At 48.4% G+C, this 20,871-nt stretch overlaps 1 protein-coding gene across 1 annotated transcript in view; it reads left to right on the top strand.

The window, feature by feature from the left end:
- The first annotated feature begins 212 nt into the window (after positions 1–212).
- The window catches only part of GPRC5B (G protein-coupled receptor class C group 5 member B), a 28,475-nt gene continuing 7,816 nt past the window's right edge, over positions 213–20,871 (top strand). Inside the window, exons 1-2 of the mRNA XM_081169663.1 lie at positions 213–554; positions 11,467–12,481. Of these exons, the coding sequence (XP_081025789.1) occupies positions 11,476–12,481 (1,006 nt within the window). The 5' untranslated portion in view covers positions 213–554; positions 11,467–11,475. The remainder of the gene's footprint in view (positions 555–11,466; positions 12,482–20,871) is intronic.

Genomic DNA, 20,871 nt, shown 5'->3' with positions numbered 1-20,871 from the left:
CAACCCTCCTGCTCCGGAGTGGCCGTTCCATGAATCCGGCGCGGCGCCCGTTTCCTTTCCCACCCGCGCGCGGCTCGGGGGGCGCTGTGGGCCGCGAGAGGCCTCCCAGGAGCGAGGCGAGAGGAGGAGGCGGTGTCGGAGGCGGCGCTTGGCCGGGGCGGGGCAGCTTGGACGGCGCGCCCGGAGGGGCGCAGGCAGCTCAGACGCGGAGCAGGCGGCGAGCGAGGCGCGGTGGCCAGGGCGCACGGTCGGGGCTGCCCAGGGTGTCCTGCGCGCGGCGGCTGCCCAGAGGGCGCCCCCCTGGCGCCTTCGCTGCTCCTCCTCCTCCTCTCTTCCCCATGAGCCGGGCCGGGGGGCTGGCCGTGCAGGTTGCTGCAGCTGCTGGGGAGGCGGCGGCGGCGCCGCGGACGGGTCTGCTGAGCGCTCCGCTCCCCGCGCCCCAGCCGCGAATGTGACCCTGCGCTCGGCTTGTGCGCCTCGGCTCCTGCGCCTCGCCACCCGGCTACTCCCAAGGAAGGAAGGAGGCAGGCAGCCGGCCGGCCGGCCGGCCAAGGGTGAGAGAGGCACCGCGGTGGGGAGGTGGGTGAACGGGATGACACGGGACCCTGCGTATCGTGAGAAGAGGCGACGTGGTAGAGAACGTGGGGAGGCGGGAGAGAAGAGGGATCTCTCCTCCGGACACGTGCAGCCGCGCTTTGCAAGTTGCTCTTGAAGCCGGCCCTCGGAGAAAAAGTGCGTGGGGGGGGGGGAGGAGAAAGGTGGGGCCAGGGCACGGGCAGTTCACACGTTACACCGGGCACAGCTGTCTCTGCACCGCTACTGGCGTGCGCTTGCCCGGCTCCTGGACACGGACTGTACACTCCCGCAACCTTCCGCATGAAGGTCCGGTTCCAACGTTTGCGGGCACGGATCTGTGCGCTCGTTGGATGTAACGTGGGAACATGTCTGGAGAATTAAAAAGGTGGCGTACACGTGCGTATGGGGAATGGTGGGTTTTCTTCCCCCCGCCACCTAACATTTTTGGTTGGTTGTTTAACTGGATGAAGAAGACTTGCATAACCTGTGTGAAGTTTTGGGGATCATGATTGAAGTGATTTGGGTCCCGGCCCCCATGGTATCGTGTGTAGACCCACAACCGAGACGCTAGAGATACGCGGGGGGGGGGGGAGGGGCGGTGCCATAAAAGACCCGGCGGTCTGCAGGCAATTTATTGGGACTTCAGTTCCAGGGAGTGCAGAGAAACGTAACTTCCAAGTAAACTGCGGGTGGTAGGATTGCAAGCCTTTCTGTTACAGCCAGGTGCAATATGTACGCGCGCGCGCGTGTGTGTCTATCTAAAGTCGCACATGCACATCCCAAACCCCTCAAAATATTTGACGAGGTTGTTCTGCGTTACCGCATTGCATTATTTTGGCTAAACAAAACGGGGGAGTAAGTAAGGGGTGATTCTTTGGAGCAGTTGTTTAGGGGAGTTCAGAACTTACTGGAGAGTTGGGACTCATTCTTGAGTTTATTACTCACAGGGCATAAGAGAGCAGTGTATAAATATATATGCTCACATTTGCTGAGCTCAAGAGAGAACTTTGGCTAGCTTGTTTGGAAGGGGGAGATTGTGCTCTTGTTTGTTTGTTTGTTATGGGAGCATTCTTAAACCTTACTCCTAAGGGGAGCCAAATGGAAAAAGAAGTCTTGGGAGAGGAACAGGGTTGAGTTCAAGGTTCAAGAAAGCTACCTTTTACCAGACCATCTAGCACAGTTACTTGCCAGGATTTCAGACATGGGATTTCTCTGTCTCTCTGTCTGCAGCCCTATCTGGAGATGCCAGGGATTGAATCCTGGGACTTTCTGCCTGTAAAACATATGCTGTGCCGCTGAGCTGAACCTTTCCCCAATAAGCTGTGGGTGGAGGGGATGCCTAGCCCAGCCAGAGAGGCAGAAAACTCTCTCTGCAAAATGTGGTGCATTGACCTCCCTTTCCTGGCTGGGGGAAGGAGGGGGGAGGAATTAGCTAGGTTTGTTCTCCGTGCCTCCTTACTTTCTGTTAATGCTTTATTGGAGAGGTGGATAAGAGAATATTCTTTGCATCCATAAGCAAACCGAGAACTAATCAGGTGCTGCGTTTGGGGCTGGACTTGAGAGTAGAGGCCTGATGCCCCACGCTGCAGAACAAGCAGGAAGCACCCCCCTGGTGTTTTTGTTTGTTTGTTTGTTTGTTTTTGGAACTATTGCATCTTGCCATGGACAGGGTGAGAAATTTTCTAGAGCCTAAAACTGCCTAACTGTGTGCCCCCCCCTCCACCAGCACGTGGGTGCCTTTGTGAGATTAGTGGGGCTAAGCTGTGTGTATGTGTTAGCTGGCTTTGAGCCCAGGTCTAAGTTCCTCTAACCACTATGCTGCACTGCCTCTCTTGCTTGGTACTCGCTAGTATACGACATCAGCTTAGTCCTTTGCTTGCCTTCTCCGTAGTACTCCAAGGAGAGTGAGTTTAGGACTGCAGCCTGTATCTTGCTGCAGAACCGAAGTCATGGGCATGGGATGGAGAGGGAGCTAAAATATGGGTTTGGATTGGGCAGATCTTTGAAGAAACCCCTAAGGGTGCTGCTGTATCTCATCTAGCATCCTGTTCTCACAGTGGCCATCCAAAAGCCTCCAAGGAGCTGTGCACAACTCTCCCTGCTTGCGATTCCAAGCAAATAGCATTTAGAGGCAGACTGGTGGAGGTAGGACATAGAATCAGGGCTGGTAGCCAGGAACTTGCATATGGACTTTCCTTTCCTTTCTTTCTGTTCCCTTAGACACAAGGAAGGGGTCAAGATGAAAGAGTGTCAATCAACTCCCCCCCCCACTTCATGCAGATTTTTGGGGGTGCATTAGTGGCTGTTCTTGCTCTTTGCTAGCTGGGAAATAAGGGAACCCCTGGCTGGTGCAGCTGATCTGAATGCAAGCTTAAAAGCAGGCATAGGCAAACTCTGGCCCTCCAGATGTTTGGGACTACAATTCCCATCATCCCTGACCACTGGTCCTGTGTGGACCAGGGTCCTAAACAGAGGTGAGGAACCTCCAGCCCAGAAGCCAGATGTGGCCCTCCAGACTTCTCTACCTGGCCCTTGAAGCTCTGCTCAGGCCACACCTCACCCAGGCCACGCTTTCCCTCCCTGGAATGTAGAATCATAGAATTGTAGCCTTGGAAATGACCCCAGGGGTCATCTAGTCCAACCCTCTGCAATGAGGCCTTTGCAGTTTGGTCATGCTTCCTGACTGCTTGGATGGAGGACAGAGGAGGGTGAGTTTGAAATGGGCTGCTGTGCAAAGGTAAATTGTGTTGCTCCCCACCGACTTTAGCCTCTGATCCTGCCCACCACAGATGTGTGGCCTCCGTAAGGGAATGCAAGAAGGTTGGGTCTGAAAAAGGTTGCTGATCCTGGATCTTCAATATGCTCTGAAATCCAGGTCTAAAAGAGTATTTGAGATGCACCCTTTGGATTCATTTATATTCCCTGTGCCAGTGTGCAAGCTTTATGGTTGTGCAGAACTCTCTTTGCCCCAGGAGGATTACGCATATTCCAAGATATAGAAATTTCGTGCTGAGCTCAAGAATGGGTGCGAAGAGCGAGGGGCCTGGAGAACTGGGGCGGCTGCCTTTGACAAGTCATGCTTGCTCAATTGTTGCTGCACAGTTATTGGCTTGCATTTATACCCTGCTTTCTTCCAAGGAGCACGAGTTGATGTACGCGGTTCCCTTCACCCCCATTTTATCCTCACAACAACCCTGTGAAGTAGGCTAGACTGAGAGACAGCAACTGGCTTCCGGGCCAGGTGAGGATTACATAGAATTGTAGAGTTGGAAGGGACTCATCTAGTCCTGGGTCTCCCAAACTTGGGTCTTCAGCTGTTGTTGGGCTACAATTCCCACCATCCCTAGCTTGGTCAGGGATGATAGGAACTGTAGTCTGAAAACAGCTGGAGACCCAGGTTTGGGAAACCCTGGTGTAGTCCAACTCCCTGCAATGCAGGAATATGCAGCTGTCCCATATGGGGATCAAACCTGCAACCTTGGTGTTATCAGCACCACGCTCTAACCAACTGAGCTATCCAGGCTCTGGAACCCTGGTTTCCCCCTGGTCCTGATCTGACACGCTACACACTCCGGCTCTCAATGCAGTGTGTTTATATGCAAAGAACTCAGCAAAGCTCACTTGGTCCACTGCTGCGGCAGATTGACAGCTCTGATCCCACCCCCTTAGCCCAGATGGAACTGACATGCTATTGATCTTTGCAGAAGTGGTGGCAGGGCAGGGGGAGTGGGGGCTTAAATGCAAAGCTTCATTATTAGGACCACAGTGCTGCTGCTTCTCTAGAGAGAGATAGAGAATTAGCTCCATAGCAGACGGGCAGTCTGGAGCTGAGACTCTGGGTGGGGGATTAGGCTGGATATAGGGCAGTCAGGGAAGAGGGGGGGAGGGGCAGGGGGCTGCATCCAGCATTAGGGGTGATTGATAGGGGGTTGAATGATGGGGGAGATCTGCTGGGGGTGTCTGCATGCCAGCCGCTGGAGAAAAATGGCAGATGAGACTGAGATGATGGGATAGAGAATCGGAGGGGGGTAGGTGTCACCCAGAGGGGATTAAGCGGGGGGGGGGATGTTGATGCAGCACACACTGTTTATGTGCTGTGGTGGGGAGAGTGAGATCATTGTTCATTTGCCAGTCCCAGTTTCGGCACTGATCTGAGCAGCCACTTATAGAGAGGGCTGCTTAAGAGAAATCTCACATTGCTTACATGCTGTGGGTCAACCAGCTTCTACTCAGCTGAAATGAATGGGCCCTCGTTAGCCACAGCCGTTAATTTCGGGCAGAGGTTGACTATGACCTCATAGTCCCCTGCCCCAGAATCCCAGGAACTGCAGTTTGCTGAGGGGGCTGAGAGTTGTAGCTCTCTGTGAGGGGTGAACTACAGTTCCCAGAATTATTTGGGAGGCCTGTGTTTTAAATCTATGTTATGTATACAGAGTTACTGCTGGTGGAGGAGATATCCTTCTGCCAGCCTCTTCTCTCCCTCCGGGCTCTGTTTAGCCTTGGAGCTGTGTGTGTGTGTGTGTGTGTGTGTGTGTGTGGAAGGGGTGCATAGGAGCCCCCAGGGTCTGATGCTAAAGTGAACGATGGGTCTGGCGTGTTCCGTTTGCAGAGCTTGCATTGGAGGTGGGAAGTTGGGCTGGGAGAGAGCAGAGCTTTTTGGCAGGCAAGGAGCCCTTTGCAGCTGGATCTGTTTATTACTGCTTAGTAAGTGGGTGGCGCTTGCCTCTTCTCCACCCTTATACACAAGCCGTGACTTCTCCGCACAAGCTCTCTTATTTACACTTGTTTATCCGGAGGATAACAGGATTTCCTCTGTGTTGAACCGATGCACTTATTACACTGGCAGTCTTGTCAAGCTGCAGTGAAGGGCCGGACCCATGAAAATCCGGGTGGTGGCGTAGGGTGCCTTTGCCATGCCCATCTGTGTCTGCAGTGATTTATTTTCCTGATGAAGCCCGGAGGGATGCTTCTTTTGAAAACAAATAAATAAAATCCACAAAGCAAGGCAGCTTCAAATACATCCTTACGTTCTTGGGTTAACGGAAGAGATCCAATGCAGAGGGTAAAGGTAAAGGTAAAGGGACCCCTGACTATTAGGTCCAGCCGTGACCGACTCTGGGGTTGCGGCGCTCATCTCACTTTATTGGCCGAGGGAGCCGGCATACAGCTTCCGGGTCATGTGGCCAGCATGACTAAGTCGCTTCTGGCGAACCAGAGCAGCACACAGAAACGCCGTTTACCTTCCCGCCGGAGCGGTACCTATTTATCTACATGCACTTTGACGTGCTTTCGAACTGCTAGGTTGGCAGGAGCAGGGACCAAGCAACGGGAGCTCACCCTGTCACGGGGATTTGAACCACCGACCTTCTGATCGGAAAGCCCTAGGCTCTGTGGTTTACCCACAGTGCCACCCGCGTCCCTTAATGCAGAGGTTATCGTGCTACAAAATCTAGTAATCCCTCAGTGATTTTTGTTTTGGACCATTCTTTATTAAATCTGTTTTCTTGCCTGAAGGAGACGGGGTGGCCAATAGCAAGCAATGAAATGTCTTTAAAACAATTCCAAATACAGACACAGGCCTTTTAAGGGCCAGGGGTCCACTTTTGAGCCCCAGGCCTGAGGTCTTCCCACTCCTGTTGTAAATGAAACAAAGCCTGCAATCAAACAGCAATGAGACTGCTAGCACATTTGCAAAGCTAAGCAGACTGGTCCTCATGGCCTCTGACTCAGGAATCCATTCCCTAATATGAAAAGCCTGGGCAAAAGATTGCTTGCTTGGTGCTGAGAGCTACATGCTCATAGGCACTTTTTATTATTTGTGTATTTCCAGTGAGGTGAGCCCTTGCTTTCAAAGCAGGTTTCTGTGATGAGGTTTGGCTGAAATAAAAGTGTTTCTTTACATCTGTGCTCCTATGCAATGATGGAGATGTTGGCAGGACGCATGACTGTTCATGCAGAAGGTCTCAGTTTCAATCCTCAGCATCTCCAGTTTAAAAAGGACCAGGTAACCAGTGATAGGAAAGACCTGTGCTCAGGACCCTGGAGATTTCATGCTACTGGGCTAGGTGGATCAATAGCCTGACCTGATAGTCTAATCTGATAAAGCAAGGCACCATGACCCAGAGCAGGAATAAGGGAAGCCAGTGCCTTCTGGGTGCTGTTGGACTCCCAGTTCCCATCAGCCTCAGCCAGCATGGCCAGAGGCAGGATGAGTTGTAGTCCAGCGACATCTGGAGGCCTGCAAGTTTCTCCATCCCTGATGGGGACCAAGCATGGGGTCTTCTTATTGTTGGCAGTCAAGCAACAACCCTTGCAATAAGTTACCTGAACCAGTGGGGTTGTTGTTGTTTAGTCGTTTAGTCGTGTCTGACTCTTCGTGACCCCATGGACCAGAGCACGCCAGGCACTTCTGTCCTCCACTGCCTCCCGCAGTTTGATCAAACTCATGCTAGTAGCTTCACGAACACCATCCAACCATCTCATTCTCTGTCGTCCCCTTCTCCTTGTGCCCTCCATCTTTCCCAACATCAGGGTCTTTTCCAGGGAGTCTTCTCTTATCATGAGGTGGCCAAAGTATTGGAGCCTCAGCTTCACGATCTGTCCTTCCAGTGAGCGCTCAGGGCTGATTTCCTTCAGAATGGAGAGGTTTGATCTTCTTGAAGTCCATGGGACTCTCAAGAGTCTCCTCCAGCACCATAATTCAAAAGCATCAATTCTTCGGCGATCAGCCTTCTTTATGGTCCAGCTCTCACTTCCATACATCACTACTGGGAAAACCATGGCTTTTACTATACCAGTGGGGTAGGAGGGTGATAAGGCAGAAGGGCAACCTGTTCTTCCTCCTCTCTCTTAGTAACTGCTTGTTGATAAAGTAGATCACTTCCTTTCAGGCTTTGCCTTCCTCCTGCTTCTTCTCCTCCACGTTCAGCCAGTAGCAGCATGTGCTAGTCTTAAATTCTTGGCTGCCTCTTGGTCATGTTGTCAAACTTAGAATGGCTTTGTTCTCCATGCATAATAAACTTTTAAGTTGTATTGGTCCTTCTGACAAGCGGCCTTACCAGACTATTTCTCTCTGCACACCCCTGCAATATATTTCCCATACTTCCAACAGTTATGAACCCCCAATTGGACTGCAGCCTACCAGGTGCTTGCCAGTGTGCTCCTCCATTTTTTTGAGAGTCCAGGGCGATCGGGGCAGATTGTTAAACTGACAGATAGGCTGCTAGAAGGTACCAAAGCTGCAGGGCAGAGGTGGAATTAGATGCAGACCAACCCTTGGTCTTTGTTAAGCTCCTCCCCCCCCCATTTGCTGTGTAGATCGGAGGTGACTTGCTAGCCCTTATGATTGCAGAGATAGATTTGAATATGCAATAGCTGAAAATAAGGAGAAAGCCTACAGTAGCCTTCAGTGGTTGAGTGACTTACCTATCCTTGGCCACAGTACCATCTATCCAACTAGGATTCAGATCGAGCACTTCCGTCTTCTAAAAATAAATTTTTTACTCCACCTCTCCATGTCCCCGAACAGGGTCATAATTCCTCTTAGCAGCCGAAGTGTAGAGCTTCCTCTCTCTTGTGCAGACTAAGAGGAAACCATCGTGGCAGTTCTGCATGCAAAGCACATTGCCATTATTAATTATTGCTCTGCAGCCACGTATCTTCGTCCGCCTGATCGCCGCTCAGCTGTCATTTGTTCCGTTATCAGTCAATGCAGCTTATTCCTTGGATCTGGCGGGGAAAGATTGGGCAGAAATCCGACTCGGCAGCAACTCTGTGGCACGTGGCAGGGTCTGCTTTTGCTTCTGGAGCTGCAGCAGGGAAGAGAAATCTGCTTCAAGGGGCAGAGTTAGGTTTTTGCAGTAGCTCTGCAGAGGTGATTCTAGGTCTTTGAGGCCCTGGGTGGGTAGAATATTGATGGTGCTACGAGGAACTATAGAAAAGAACTGAATTTGCCCCAGTCAATCTGGAAGATTTGAGCAACCTGATCTGGCACCTGAAACACTTCTGTGTCACCCAGGGCTTGGGAACTGATTTCAGCTGGAGGGCCAGCTTAAAATTTTCCAGGGGCCACATTCCATTGGCCCATTTAGTCCAGCATCCTGACTGGGTGCTTAATGCAGTCCTCCATTCCATCATAAAACATCAGACATTAAAAACTTCCTGATACAGGGCTGCTTTCATATGTCTTCTAAAAGTTGTGTCGTTTTTCATCTCCTTGACATCTGATGGGAGGGTGTTAAATGGGTGCCACTACTGCTAAGGCCATGTACTTGGTTCCCTATAACCTCACTTCTTGCAGTGAGGGAACATCCAGAAGGCCCTTGGAGCTGGACCTCAGTGTCTGGGCTGAATGATAGGGGTGGAGATGCTCCTTCAGGTATACTGGGCCGAGGCCATTTAGGGCTTTAAAGATCAGCACCAACACTTTGAATTGTGCTTGGAAATGTACTGAGAACCAATGTAGATCTTTTAGGACCGGTGTTATATGGTCCCGGCGGTCGCTCCCAGTCACCAGTCTAGATGTTGCATTCTGGATTAGTTGTAGTTTCCGAGTCAGCTTTGAAGGTAGCCACATTTGATTGCCTGGCATGGGAAATGGAGAAAAGCAAATGCACAAATCTCTGGCTTCTGCTTGGCTCAGATGTAGCCAGTTGCACAAAATCACTTCTGTTACTCTGCCTCCTCCTGCCTTTGGGTGTGCAACCCTCAGAAAGCTGCACGCAATAAGATGCAACCCTCAGCTGACATAGCCTCTGAACCAGCCCAGTCTAGTCTATTTTCATGGGGCAAAGCTGTACAGTGTCTTGGGCAGAGAAGGTGTTTCCTGTCAGCTGCTACTACCCAACTTTTCAATGGGGGAGGCAGTTTCACACCAGCTTGCTCTGCCTGTTGTCTCCTTTATGGCTTAAAGGGGATTTTCTACCCTGCCCAGCCCTATCTCGGTGGAAAGAGGAAATGAAATACAACTTGAGGCTGACTCTGAGTGGTTATCCATGCTGCGTGATCTCTCGGGAAACAGACTTGTCCTAGAATAGCTCGATCACATGGGGGGTACATGACATGAATAAAATATCCAGAAAAATGAAGGAGAAACCTCTTGGAAAGAGTGAGCTGCCTTGAAACCCTTGCTCATTACTTGTTTGGGCAACACTGAAGCAAAACAACTAGCGCAGAATAATTGCACACCCGGAGCCAAAGGCAGTGGGGAAAAAATTGCAAGTTCTGATCATCTGACGTTTGCTCTAAAAGGCTGTTTAACACATCTCTTTCAAACATCTGTGCCGATTGGAATTGCTTCTCCGCACGGCTTTCCATGAATCAATGCATTGTTTGATGCGCTGAGTACTGTACAAATTTTCTCCTTTATTTAAAAGTTAAATATACCTGCTTGGGTCATTGGTATGGCTTGCTGGGTAGAGCTTAGGCTGAGAACATTAAAGAGAGTGAGGAGAACCGTGCTGGGTCAGACCAAAGGCCTGTCTTGTGGGGGGGGGGAGACAGACCTTAGGTCCCAGGGACCAAATGCAGCGCCTGAAACCCCCCCCCCCCGCCGCCCTTGAGATTTCCCCCCATTTCACACCCCTGACTAGCCTTGCTTCACACCCTCCTTGGGTGTTTTTGCATGGCTGGAATTGAACTCTTATAATGCTCATCTGCTTGCCTGGATGGCGGCTAGAGAGAGAGGTGTGAAGAAATTAGCCAACTGTACAAACTAACATTTACATGCATTACACTGCCCAGTTCTGTCTCTGGCACCACCCATCACTGGCAAGTACCCCATCCACCCAAGATGGTTGCCCAGAAGACAGTGAAGCTCACTGGCAAAAAATGGTTCCCCATCCCTGGGCTACACCCACACTATACCTTCAAAGCACATTCTTTCCCTCAAAGAATTCTGGGAATTGTAGTTTATCTCAAAGAGCAGGTGGTCCAGCTATGTGCCTCGGTCTGGACGCTTTAGTTCTTTTGACCACATATTGGGTGCTCACTTTTCTGAATGCTGCTTGGTTCAATAATAGCAAAAATAATCATTATCATTGCTTAGTAGTAGCAGCAATTTTATTACTTATACGGTACTCTGGGCAACTTCCAACATAATATAAACATGGAGCAAAACATCAAAGATTAAAAACCTCCCTATACAGGACTTTCTTCAGATGTCTTCTAAAAGTCAGATAGTTGTTTATTTCCTTGACATCTGGCAGGAGGGTGCTCCACAGGACAGGCACCAATACTGAGAAGGCCCTCTGCCTGTAACTTTGCTTCTCACCCTGAGGGAACTGCCAGAAGGCCCACAGAACAGTTAATAACAACCCATTATTATTATACAAGTATTAATAACAATACATTATTAGTTAGTTATTGATTATAGTTTCATTTGTGAACTGCTTGCTGTGAAGCCTCTCAAGGCGATTTCAACAGTCAGAAAAATCATTCATAAAACAACTGGATATCTATAAAAAATGGTTTCAAACCCAGTGCCAATACTGGGATCTATACAATAACAAGCAAAGCAGGTCAACGTTCTAGCCTGCTCAGGAATTACCGTGGTACCTCAGGTTAAGTACTTAATTCATTCCGGAGGTCCGTACTTAACCTGAAAATGTTCTTAACCTGAAGCACCACTTTAGCTAATGGGGCCTCCCACTGCTGCCGCGCCGCCGCCACGCGATTTCTGTTCTCATCCTGAAGCAAAGTTCTTAACCCGAGGTACTATTTCTGGGTTAGAGGAGCCTGTAACCTGAAGCGTATGTAACCTGAAGTGTATGTAACCCGAGGTACCACTGTATTATTTGGTATGAGGGAAGCATTCTATCATGTTAGCCCCACCTGGAAATAGAACATAACGTAACATTCCTCTTTGTATCTCCTCACCTTCTTTGGTTTCAGGCAGGAAAAATGACCCCCTTCCCAACTGTGGCCCTCCTCCTCCTCTTTGTGGTGGGCTATGGATCATCAGAGAATTCCAGTACCTCCAGAGGGTGCGGCCTGGACCTTTTCCCTCAATATGTCTACCTGTGTGACCTGGATGCCATCTGGGGGATCGTCGTGGAGGCGGTGGCCGGAGCTGGAGTCTTGACGACACTGCTCCTCATGCTGATCTTGCTGGCAAGGTTGCCATTCATCAAGGAAAAAGAGAGGAAGAGCCCCTTAGGGGTCCACTTCCTCTTCCTCTTTGGGACCCTGGGCCTCTTCGGGTTGGCCTTCGCCTTCATCATCCAGGAGGATGAGACCATCTGCTCGGTCCGCCGTTTTGCCTGGGGGGTCCTCTTTGCGCTCTGCTTCTCGTGTTTGCTTGTCCAAGCCTGGAGGCTACGGAAACTCGTCCGGCACGGCAAGAGCCCGTCCGGGTGGCAGCTGGCCGGTGTCGCCGTCTGCTTTGCGCTGGTCCAAGTCATTATTGCAGCAGAGTGGATGATACTGACAGTCGTGCGGGACGGGAAACAGGCCTGCCGTTACGAGCCGATGGATTTCGCGATGGCTTCCATCTACGTTATGTTTCTGATGGTGCTGGCCCAGGGCTTTTCTTTCTTCACAGTGTGCGGGAAGTTTAAGAAATGGAAGAAGAACGGCGTGTGCCTCATTCTAACCAGCTTTTTCTCAATCCTCCTTTGGGTTGCTTGGCTGACTATGTACCTCTATGGTAATAATGAACTGAGGAGAAGAGACCAATGGAGTGACCCCACTCTGGCAATAGCACTGGTGTCTAGTGGTTGGGTCTTCGTGATCTTCCACGCTATCCCGGAGGTTCACTGCTCCATCCTCCCATCCCAGCAGGAAAACACACCTAATTATTTTGATACTTCGCAACCGCGGATGCGGGAGACTGCTTTTGAGGACGACCTGCAGCTTCCGCGGAGCTACATGGAAAACAAAGCCTTTTCAATGGATGAGCATAATGCAGGTAAGATGCTTAAACCACAATGTGTTCTTTGCAGGGCAGGGATGGGTCTCCCGCAGCCTTCGAAATTGTTGTAGGGACTACAGTTCCCATCATCCCTGCCCATGTGCTGTCTAGGACTGAGGGAGAGTTGGAGTCCAGCAACATTTGGATGGCTACAGGTTACCCATCCCATATTTAGGGCATTATAATAAAGATGTATTTGGCAGGCGGGAACGCGTTCTGTAGAAAGGAAATTGTGGTGGCAACTTTTGAGGTGGTGAGGCGGCCTATTTGACCACATGCTCCAAATGTCTCCATAGTTGCCTTTGGAGGAGATCTAAGGGATGTTGCAGATCCACTAGAACTTACATTTTTGTAGTTAAATGGGCAGTGGGTGCATAATATTTATAGTTCACATGAGACGGCATCTAGTTGGGTGAGACAGTTCTGCCGGTTGCCGCTGGCGTGGCTGGTCCTGCTGTGTTAGAATGACAAGCAATGTTGGAAACACTGATATATAAGCTAGGCGGCAAATGGCTCCGTAAACCAAGGTTGCCGTTGGCAAAATGGATTATCTAGTTGCCATTTGGTGGCAAGGTGGCTCTAAAGTCTTTATTTTTCAAATGATGGACTGACTGTGACTGATTAAACATCTGGCTAGTTCAGATGACACCCTTGAGCTAGGTTAAGAACTCGGAGAAGAAAAGTCACTTGATCCAGGGACAGCCCACATATATATTGGCCTGTTCCGACCTCCTTTTCTTAATGGTGACTGCTCCTGCTCAGGCTGCACAGAAAAAGCAATTTGGTTCCAGAAACTCATATAACTGATGGAATTCTACAGGATGGGGTAGAAGTTGTGTGAAAACAGTCCAGATCCCAGCTGGTGGAGATGTCAGGTGCCATCCTGGCACCCAGGCATCTTCGCTTTGTCACAAGTGGTTGAAAGCCAGGTGCAAAATGCGCCTGGCGCCTGGCTAATTTCGAACATGGCTTTTGAGGTCAGGTGACCAGAATTGTGCAACATATTCCAAATGCAGTCACATCATAGCATATTTTGTGGGTTTTTATGCTTCCTTATAGCATAATACTTTCCCCCTCCTCAGATTCTGTGATCAAGTTACCGTATACACTACAGCTAGGATAGCTTGCCTTATGCTCTGTGCTACTGACTTTTGAGAGGCTAAACGCTTCCGAATGCTGTTTCTGAGCTGTAAGGTGGCAAGAGCAACCAGCTCTGGTGTGGGGTTCAATATTCTAACAAGGTAGGGAAAGAAAAGGAAACATTTGTGATTGGTTAGGAGCACATCCTTGCATTGGAGAAGATAGTGCAGGTCAGGTTGTTACAGAATAAATGGATCCCTGCTGTACATACAGCAGGCAGAGAAGTTTTGAAGGATGTGCAATGGGCATTGTTCAGGCTGTAATAAGAACATCAGCAGGGCCTTGCTGGGTCAGGCCAAGAGTCCAGCATCCTGGGGCACTTCCAGATGTACTGTTAGCGGCACTATAACTGTTTGGGATCCCCCCCCCCCCGGCATTACATCAATTTATCACTATTCCGGAATACTGCAGTCATCAAACCAGTTTTTCTTCTATCACAGAAAAATGCAACCTTTGTGAAAGACCTGGAATATGTTCTGCAATATGTCCATTGTGAGGAAGGTGCCTTGTGCAATTTCCCACATTTTGTCCGGCATTTGGGGTGTGCTTTAAGCAGCTTCTGTTTCGTGCCGTTTCTAAGAGGATTGGACCAATTCATGAAGGATAAGCCTATCAATGGCTACTATGCATGATGACTATACTCCACGGTTGAAGGCAATAATGCTATTGAATACCAGTCGCTGTGAACCGCAGGAAGGGCGACTCCTCTCATCCTCCGGTCCTGCTTGCGGGTTTCCCAGACACATCTGGGCAACAGGGTAACAGGATGCTGGACCAGATGAGTAATTGGCCTGGGCCAGCAGGGCCTTCTTATGTTCTTACATTCCCCCTCGTGCTTTTTTGACAAGGGGTTATCCATAGCTAAGACCCAAACAGTGAACTCAAGAAGTTCCTGCAGCCTGACCTCAGGAATCCTGCGAATGCGCTATCGATACCCTGTATTGCCCACTTGAAACTCCCAACATTTGCCGGCTGAATGAACAAGAGAATGGACGTGACGTGGCTGCAGCCACAAAACGTTTCTCAGTGTTGGAAACTCTTGATAAATAAGCTAGGCGGCAAATGGCTCTGTAAACCAGGGTTGCAGTCACCAAAATGAAATGTCCAATTGCCGTTTCTGAGCAAGAGGGCTCTAGAGTCTTTTTTTTCTTCTTTTTTTCAAATGATGGACTGACTGTGATTGATTATAATCAGTTAAATTAACTGATTATAATTATCAGTTAAACATCTGTCTAGTTCAGATGGCACCCTTGAGCTAGGTTAAGAACATGAGGAACTTAAAGAAGAAAAGTCACTTTATCCAGGGACAGTCCACATGTATATCGGCCTGTTTCTACAGGATGTGGTATTAGTGTGTGAGGACAGATCCAATGACCCCCAGGCATGCACCACCAGATAATGGAGATGTCAGACACCATCCTGGCACCCAGGCATCTTCACTTGGTCACAAGTGGCCGAAAGCCAGGTGCAAAATTTGCCTGGCACCTGGCTAATTTCAAACACTGTTTCCAATCTGAACACATCCTGTCATTGGTGTCAGTAGTAGATAGGTAGCCGTGTTGGTCTGCCATAGTCAAAATAAAAAAAATTCCTTCCAGTAGCACCTTAAAGACCAACTAAGTTAGTTCTTGGTATGAGCTTTCGTGTGCATGCACACTTCTTCAGATACACTGAAACAGAAGTTGCCAGATCCTTCTATATAGTGAGAAGGTGGGGAGGGGTATTACTCAGAAGGGTGGTGGGAATGGGAGATAGGCAGATAGCTGAGAGAGCCTCTTGACGACTCTTAACGACTGTAATAGGTCTTACAGGAAAAGGCAAGGGGTGGGAAGGTGAGAAATGGTTTAGTCATGTATAGTGAGATAAGAATCCAATGTCTTTGTTCAGCCCAGGTCTTTCCATGGTTTTAAGTTTGGTAATGAGTTGTAATTCAGCAGCTTCTCTTTCCAGTCTATTTCTGAAATTCCTTTGTAGTAAAACAGCTACTTTGAGATCTTGTATAGAATGTCCTGGGAGATTGAAGTGTTCTCCTACTGGTTTCTCTGTTCTGTGATTCTTGATGTCAGATTTATGTCCGTTTATTCTTTGGCGTAAGGTTTGGCCTGTTTGTCCAATATAGAGAGCTGAAGGACACTGTTGGCATTTGATGGCATACACAATGTTAGACGATGAGCAATTAAATAGTCCCGAGATGGTATGTGTGATGTTGTTGGGGCCAGTAATGGTGTTGTCCGGGTGTATGTGGCAGCAAAGTTGGCATCTGGGTTTATTGCAGGCTCTGGTGCCAGTGTCTGTGTTAAGTCTGGTTGTAGTATTATTGTGGGTTAGGAGTTGTTTAAGATTGGGTGGCTGTCTGTAGGCAATGAAAGGTCTTCCTCCCAGAGCTTGAGAAAGAGAACTGTCATTGTCCAGGAGAGGTTGTAGATCTCTGATGATGCGTTGTACTGTTTTAAAACAGTACTGCCTATCTCCCATTCCCACCACCCTTCTGAGTAACACCCCTCCCCACCTTCTCACTATATAGAAGGATCTGGCAACTTCTGTTTCAGTGTATCTGAAGAAGTGTGCATGCACACGAAAGCTCATACCAAGAACTAACTTAGTTGGTCTTTAAGGTGCTACTGGAAGGAATTTTTTTATTTTGTCATTGGTGTGTATAAGGAAAAAAGCGCCATCATCCTCAAAAAACAACAACAGTGGTGTGTATCTGTTGGTGTGGACAACATGCTACAAATTTTCTCCCATAAACATTGGAGTGGCCAGCAGCCATTTTGTTCTAAACAAAGCATCTGCAGGAGCCACCCAGATGATTCTGGGATGTGATTCTTACTTATGAGGAGTACTGTAAGAGACTCCTTCTTTACAGTTGTGAAATGTTGGCAGGCATGTGCCTAAGGGGTAGAAATGATCGGTACATCTTGTGCAGCCCCCAGCACTCAGTTTGGATGCTGATGTAATAGTCATAAAACAAGGGGCCATTTGCTTGCAGAGCATTGTGCTGTACCACTGAGCTGTGTCTCGCTTCTCGTATCACCTTTCCGACACTTGGGTTGGGGACGGAGTCTGCAACAGAGCAATCTTTTTGAGAGCTGAGCGCCACTCAGGCCTGCAGCGACCGCCCCAGATTGCCAAGGATGACAGCCATGTAATTCAGCTTAAAGGGACGAGGCTAATCAACCAGGAGCCTGTTCCCGCTGTGAAAAGATTATCCTGTCAGGCTCAGGAGAGAGACACACATTCAGTAATCCAGGCATACCCTCCATCCCATCTGCTCGGACATGAAGGATGTAGCAGGAGCAACAGTTTTGTCCAAACAGAGACCGCTTGGCAGCTTCCTAGTAATAATAATAATTAATAATAATAATAATAATAATAATAATAATAATAATAATAATAATAATTTATTTATACCCTGCCCATCTGGCTGGGTTTCCCCAGCCACTCTGGGCGGCTTCCAACAAAGTACAGTGGTACCTTGGGTTACAGACGCTTCAGGTTACAGAGTCCGCTAACCCAGAAATAGTACCTCAGATTAAGAACTTTGCTTCAGGATGAGAACAGAAATTGTGCGAACAGTTTCAGGTTAAGAACGGACCTCCAGAACGAATTAAGTTCTTAACCTGAGGTACCACTGTATTAAAATACTATAGTCTGTTAAACATTAAAAGCTTCCCTAAAGAGGGCTGCCTTCAGAAGTCTTCTAAAAGTCTGGTGGTAGTTCTTCTCTTTGACATCTGGTGGGTTCCACAGGGCGGGTGCCACTACCTAGAAGGTCCTCTGCCTGGTTCTCTGTAACTTGGAGTTCCTAGGGCATTCTCGCCAACCATCCCTGTTGCTCACCCCACTTCCGAGCAGTGAGAAATTTCAGGGTTACAGTGCTCATCCTGGGTTTGGTTTCCCTTAGAATTAGGTTACTAGAGCCTTGTTATTTTTGTGATTGTTTTGGTGGTGATGCCTGTGATGCCTAACCTGTGTTTCTCGCTATGAGAATTGCCTTCACCTCCTCTTAGTCCCACATGGCATGGCCAGTACTTAGGGATGATGGGAGTTGTAGTACAACAACCCCTCGAAGCCCACATCAACTATCTAAAAACAAAGTGTGTCTTTTCCTTTGAATGATTGGTGACATAAAAAACAGCCTTAGAAGTTGTTTTCAGCTGTGTTTAATGTGTTTTAATGTGGTAACCTATCTTGGGAACCATCTAGTTCAGTACTGTCTACACTGTCTGTCAGCAGCTGTTTAGTATGCGAGTAAGCAGCCACCGCCAATTTAAATCTTTGTTTCCTCGGCACAACTCTGAATTTGGAGTGCTCCATGTCAAAATGTTTGTAGTGAGATGACAGGCGAGTTTTGAAAGCTTTTGAAGATACTGGCTTGTTGGGGCTGGTTTTCCCGCACCCCAGATCCCACGAGAGACTGCTGATTTTGTCACATGGCTGAATTCTGGTTCATTTGGAAGTTGACTTCTAAAGCCTTGGCTTTACTTTTTCCCCATCGTCTTTGAATTCTTACTACGTAGAAACAAATGAGAACTTACCACTCCTCCTTAACATATTGGATTGTAGAGATATAGCACCTTGGGAAGGACTGCGGCTCAGTGGTAGAACATCTGCATTGTATGCAGAAGGTGCCAGGTGGAGTCTCAACCTGGCAGCTCCACATAGGGGTCGGAGATGGACCTAGAGACCCATCAGTGCCAACAATACAGACTTAGGTGGACCAGTGGTCTGACTCAGTATCATGAAGGCCCATAGCTGAGTGGTAGAGCATTTGCTTTGCATTTGGAAGGTCCCAGGTTTGATCCCCGGCTTCTCCAGTTTGAGAAGAACTGTGTCTGAAACCCTGGAGAACCAGTGCTAGTCAGTGATGCTCTGGGATGTGGAACCTCAGGTCCTGGGGTCAGACATGGCCTTCCAGGCCTCTGTATCTGGACATCAGGGACCAGTCAGGCGCCAGGCGCATTTTGCACCTGGCTATCAGCCACTGGCGACCAAGTGAAGTTGCCTGAGTGCCAGGATGGCATCTCCACCATCTGAAGGCGCATGCCTGGGGATCATTGGATCTGGACTGTTTCCACACACTGATAGCACATTCTCTTAATACAATAAAGCTATCTGAACAAACTCTAAAAACAGCAAAAGCAACGTTTCATCAAATATTAAATTGATCTTCCATAAATGACCATGTTACACCTCAGGGAAAGCTTTCCTAGGCAGAAATGTGTTCAGTAGGCACCAGACTATCCACAACAGGTTTAAGAGGGCAATGAAGGAGGAGAGGTTGTTGCCATGTGCAGAAATGAAATAGGGGGATGACCAAATAAAAACCAGAAGTTCAGGGTGTCTGTGGTGTCTCAAATAAAAGCAATCCTCTTTATTCAATAGCCAATGGTCAGCAAGAGAGGATTTATATTTCTAGTGTAAGAGGCTGCTGGGATTTCTTCTGGGGTGTAATTTTTGCCCAGATGCAGAAGAGGTGAACCATGGGCTTGCTGTGCAACGCCTTCTGATGTGCCTAGCAGTGAAGTATGCAGTCCTTGGCTGTCCATTATTTTAATGTCTTTTGGCTGTCCAGTTAACTTTGTCCTTTGATACAGAAGTAACACAAAATTCTAGCTAATAAGGAACAACTTAAAATTGGTCACACTGCTGGAACCAACCACATTACAGGTCACTACCATCAAGTAGCCAATCAGATTACAAGTGGGCACCCACTGGCAGAATTCCATGGAAGATTAATCGCTGTTCACCTGCACTGAACCCATCAGTGGGTAGATTTAAATGTGCACTACTGCTGCCTGGAAAGTGTGTCTGTCCTCTGCCCCCTTTGTTGTTTTTGCCTCAGATTAACATGGAAAGGAAAGCCTCTCCCCAACATCTGCCTAAGTCTGAAGATTTGTGATTTTTTCATGTCAGTCAATATTTTCACCATCTGCATTGAAATTTGCAGATTGCAGCAAGCTTGCTAGATGTTATTTCACAAAGGCGATATAATAATTACGTATATAGAATATATTGGAAGCTTCCCAATGGAATGGGATATGGGAAACCAAATATTGCCTGACCACCCATCTTTTTTGCTGTGACCAAAATTGAGAGCTCCTCCTTTTGTAAAACATCTGCAATACTATATACATTCGTCTAGGCATGACAGCACAGTGGGGCTTCCTTCTGAGTCAACAAAGAGGATTGTCATGCACTTCTGTCAGCAAAGTGGGAAAATAGTGTCCCAGAAGCAGTGGAGGCTGCTCCATTAGAGTGAATGGAGCTCTGCCCCAGCAGCCTCAACCTCTCTCCAGCCATCCTCCAACTGCCTACCTCCTCTGTGTTGCCCTTGTAGAGTTCAGCAGGGAGGAGGATGGGACAAAAGTAGGCTCTAGCCCTGCCTGCCATTGGTTCTGGCTCCCCCTACTGTTGGTCTTCCAACAGTCCACCCTACCAGTCCCAATGGGCGCCAGCCATCACTATTAGTCAGAAGACAAGAGTCTATCTAATGGGCTTAAGTAGATTTAGGTGGGTAGATTTCAGTGAAACATTAGGAAGAACTTCTCTTGAGCAGATATTAAAAAATGGTGTAGATTGGGAGAAATGCACAATAAAATGTTAATGAATTTTTATTAGGATTTTTTTCTTTTTTTAAAAAAAGAAACTGCAAATACTTTCACAATGTTTTGAATTGCTTCAGGGACGCGGACTTATAAAAAATATTGGGGGGGGGCCCGGGAAAGCTCATGAATAATAAATAAGCTCATGAATATGCAAATAAAGTGGCGCCGCCTCCTCGTGAGCGAATAGGGGAGAGCGTGCTGCGCCTATTAATCAACTCCGAAGTAAATTGGGTGGAGCTTTTGCTCGGGAGGGAGGGCAGGACGCATGCAGCCCGACCCTGTGCATTTTGGGCTGGGGGAGGGGCGGCGATGGCGCTCTGCTGGAGGGGCGCCGGAGATTATTGGGGGGGCGGAGCCCCCCCAAATGAATTTTTGAGGGGGCTCGGGCCCCCTCAAGCCCCATGGAGTCGGCGCCTATGAATTGCTTTGACTCTTTTCTGTAGAGTTTAATTCATCAGCTTTTTATTTCATTGTGGTGTAACTTTATCAGCTTTGTAGCTTTCTGAACTGGTACTTTATAAGAGAGATAAATCGATATGAAAAACCTCATGAAATGAAAAGTAAACAATTGTTTTTGGGGGACGGCTGGACAGCAAGCTGATGTAGAAATGTGAAGAACTAAATTTAAGATTGGAAAAA

The sequence above is a fragment of the Podarcis bocagei genome (genome assembly GCF_964188305.1).
Source record: "Podarcis bocagei genome assembly, chromosome: 14".
NCBI classification, from domain to species: Eukaryota; Metazoa; Chordata; class Lepidosauria; order Squamata; family Lacertidae; genus Podarcis; species Podarcis bocagei.
The sequence above is the reverse complement of the archived record's forward strand: the minus strand, read 5'-3'. Positions and strand labels throughout refer to the sequence as shown.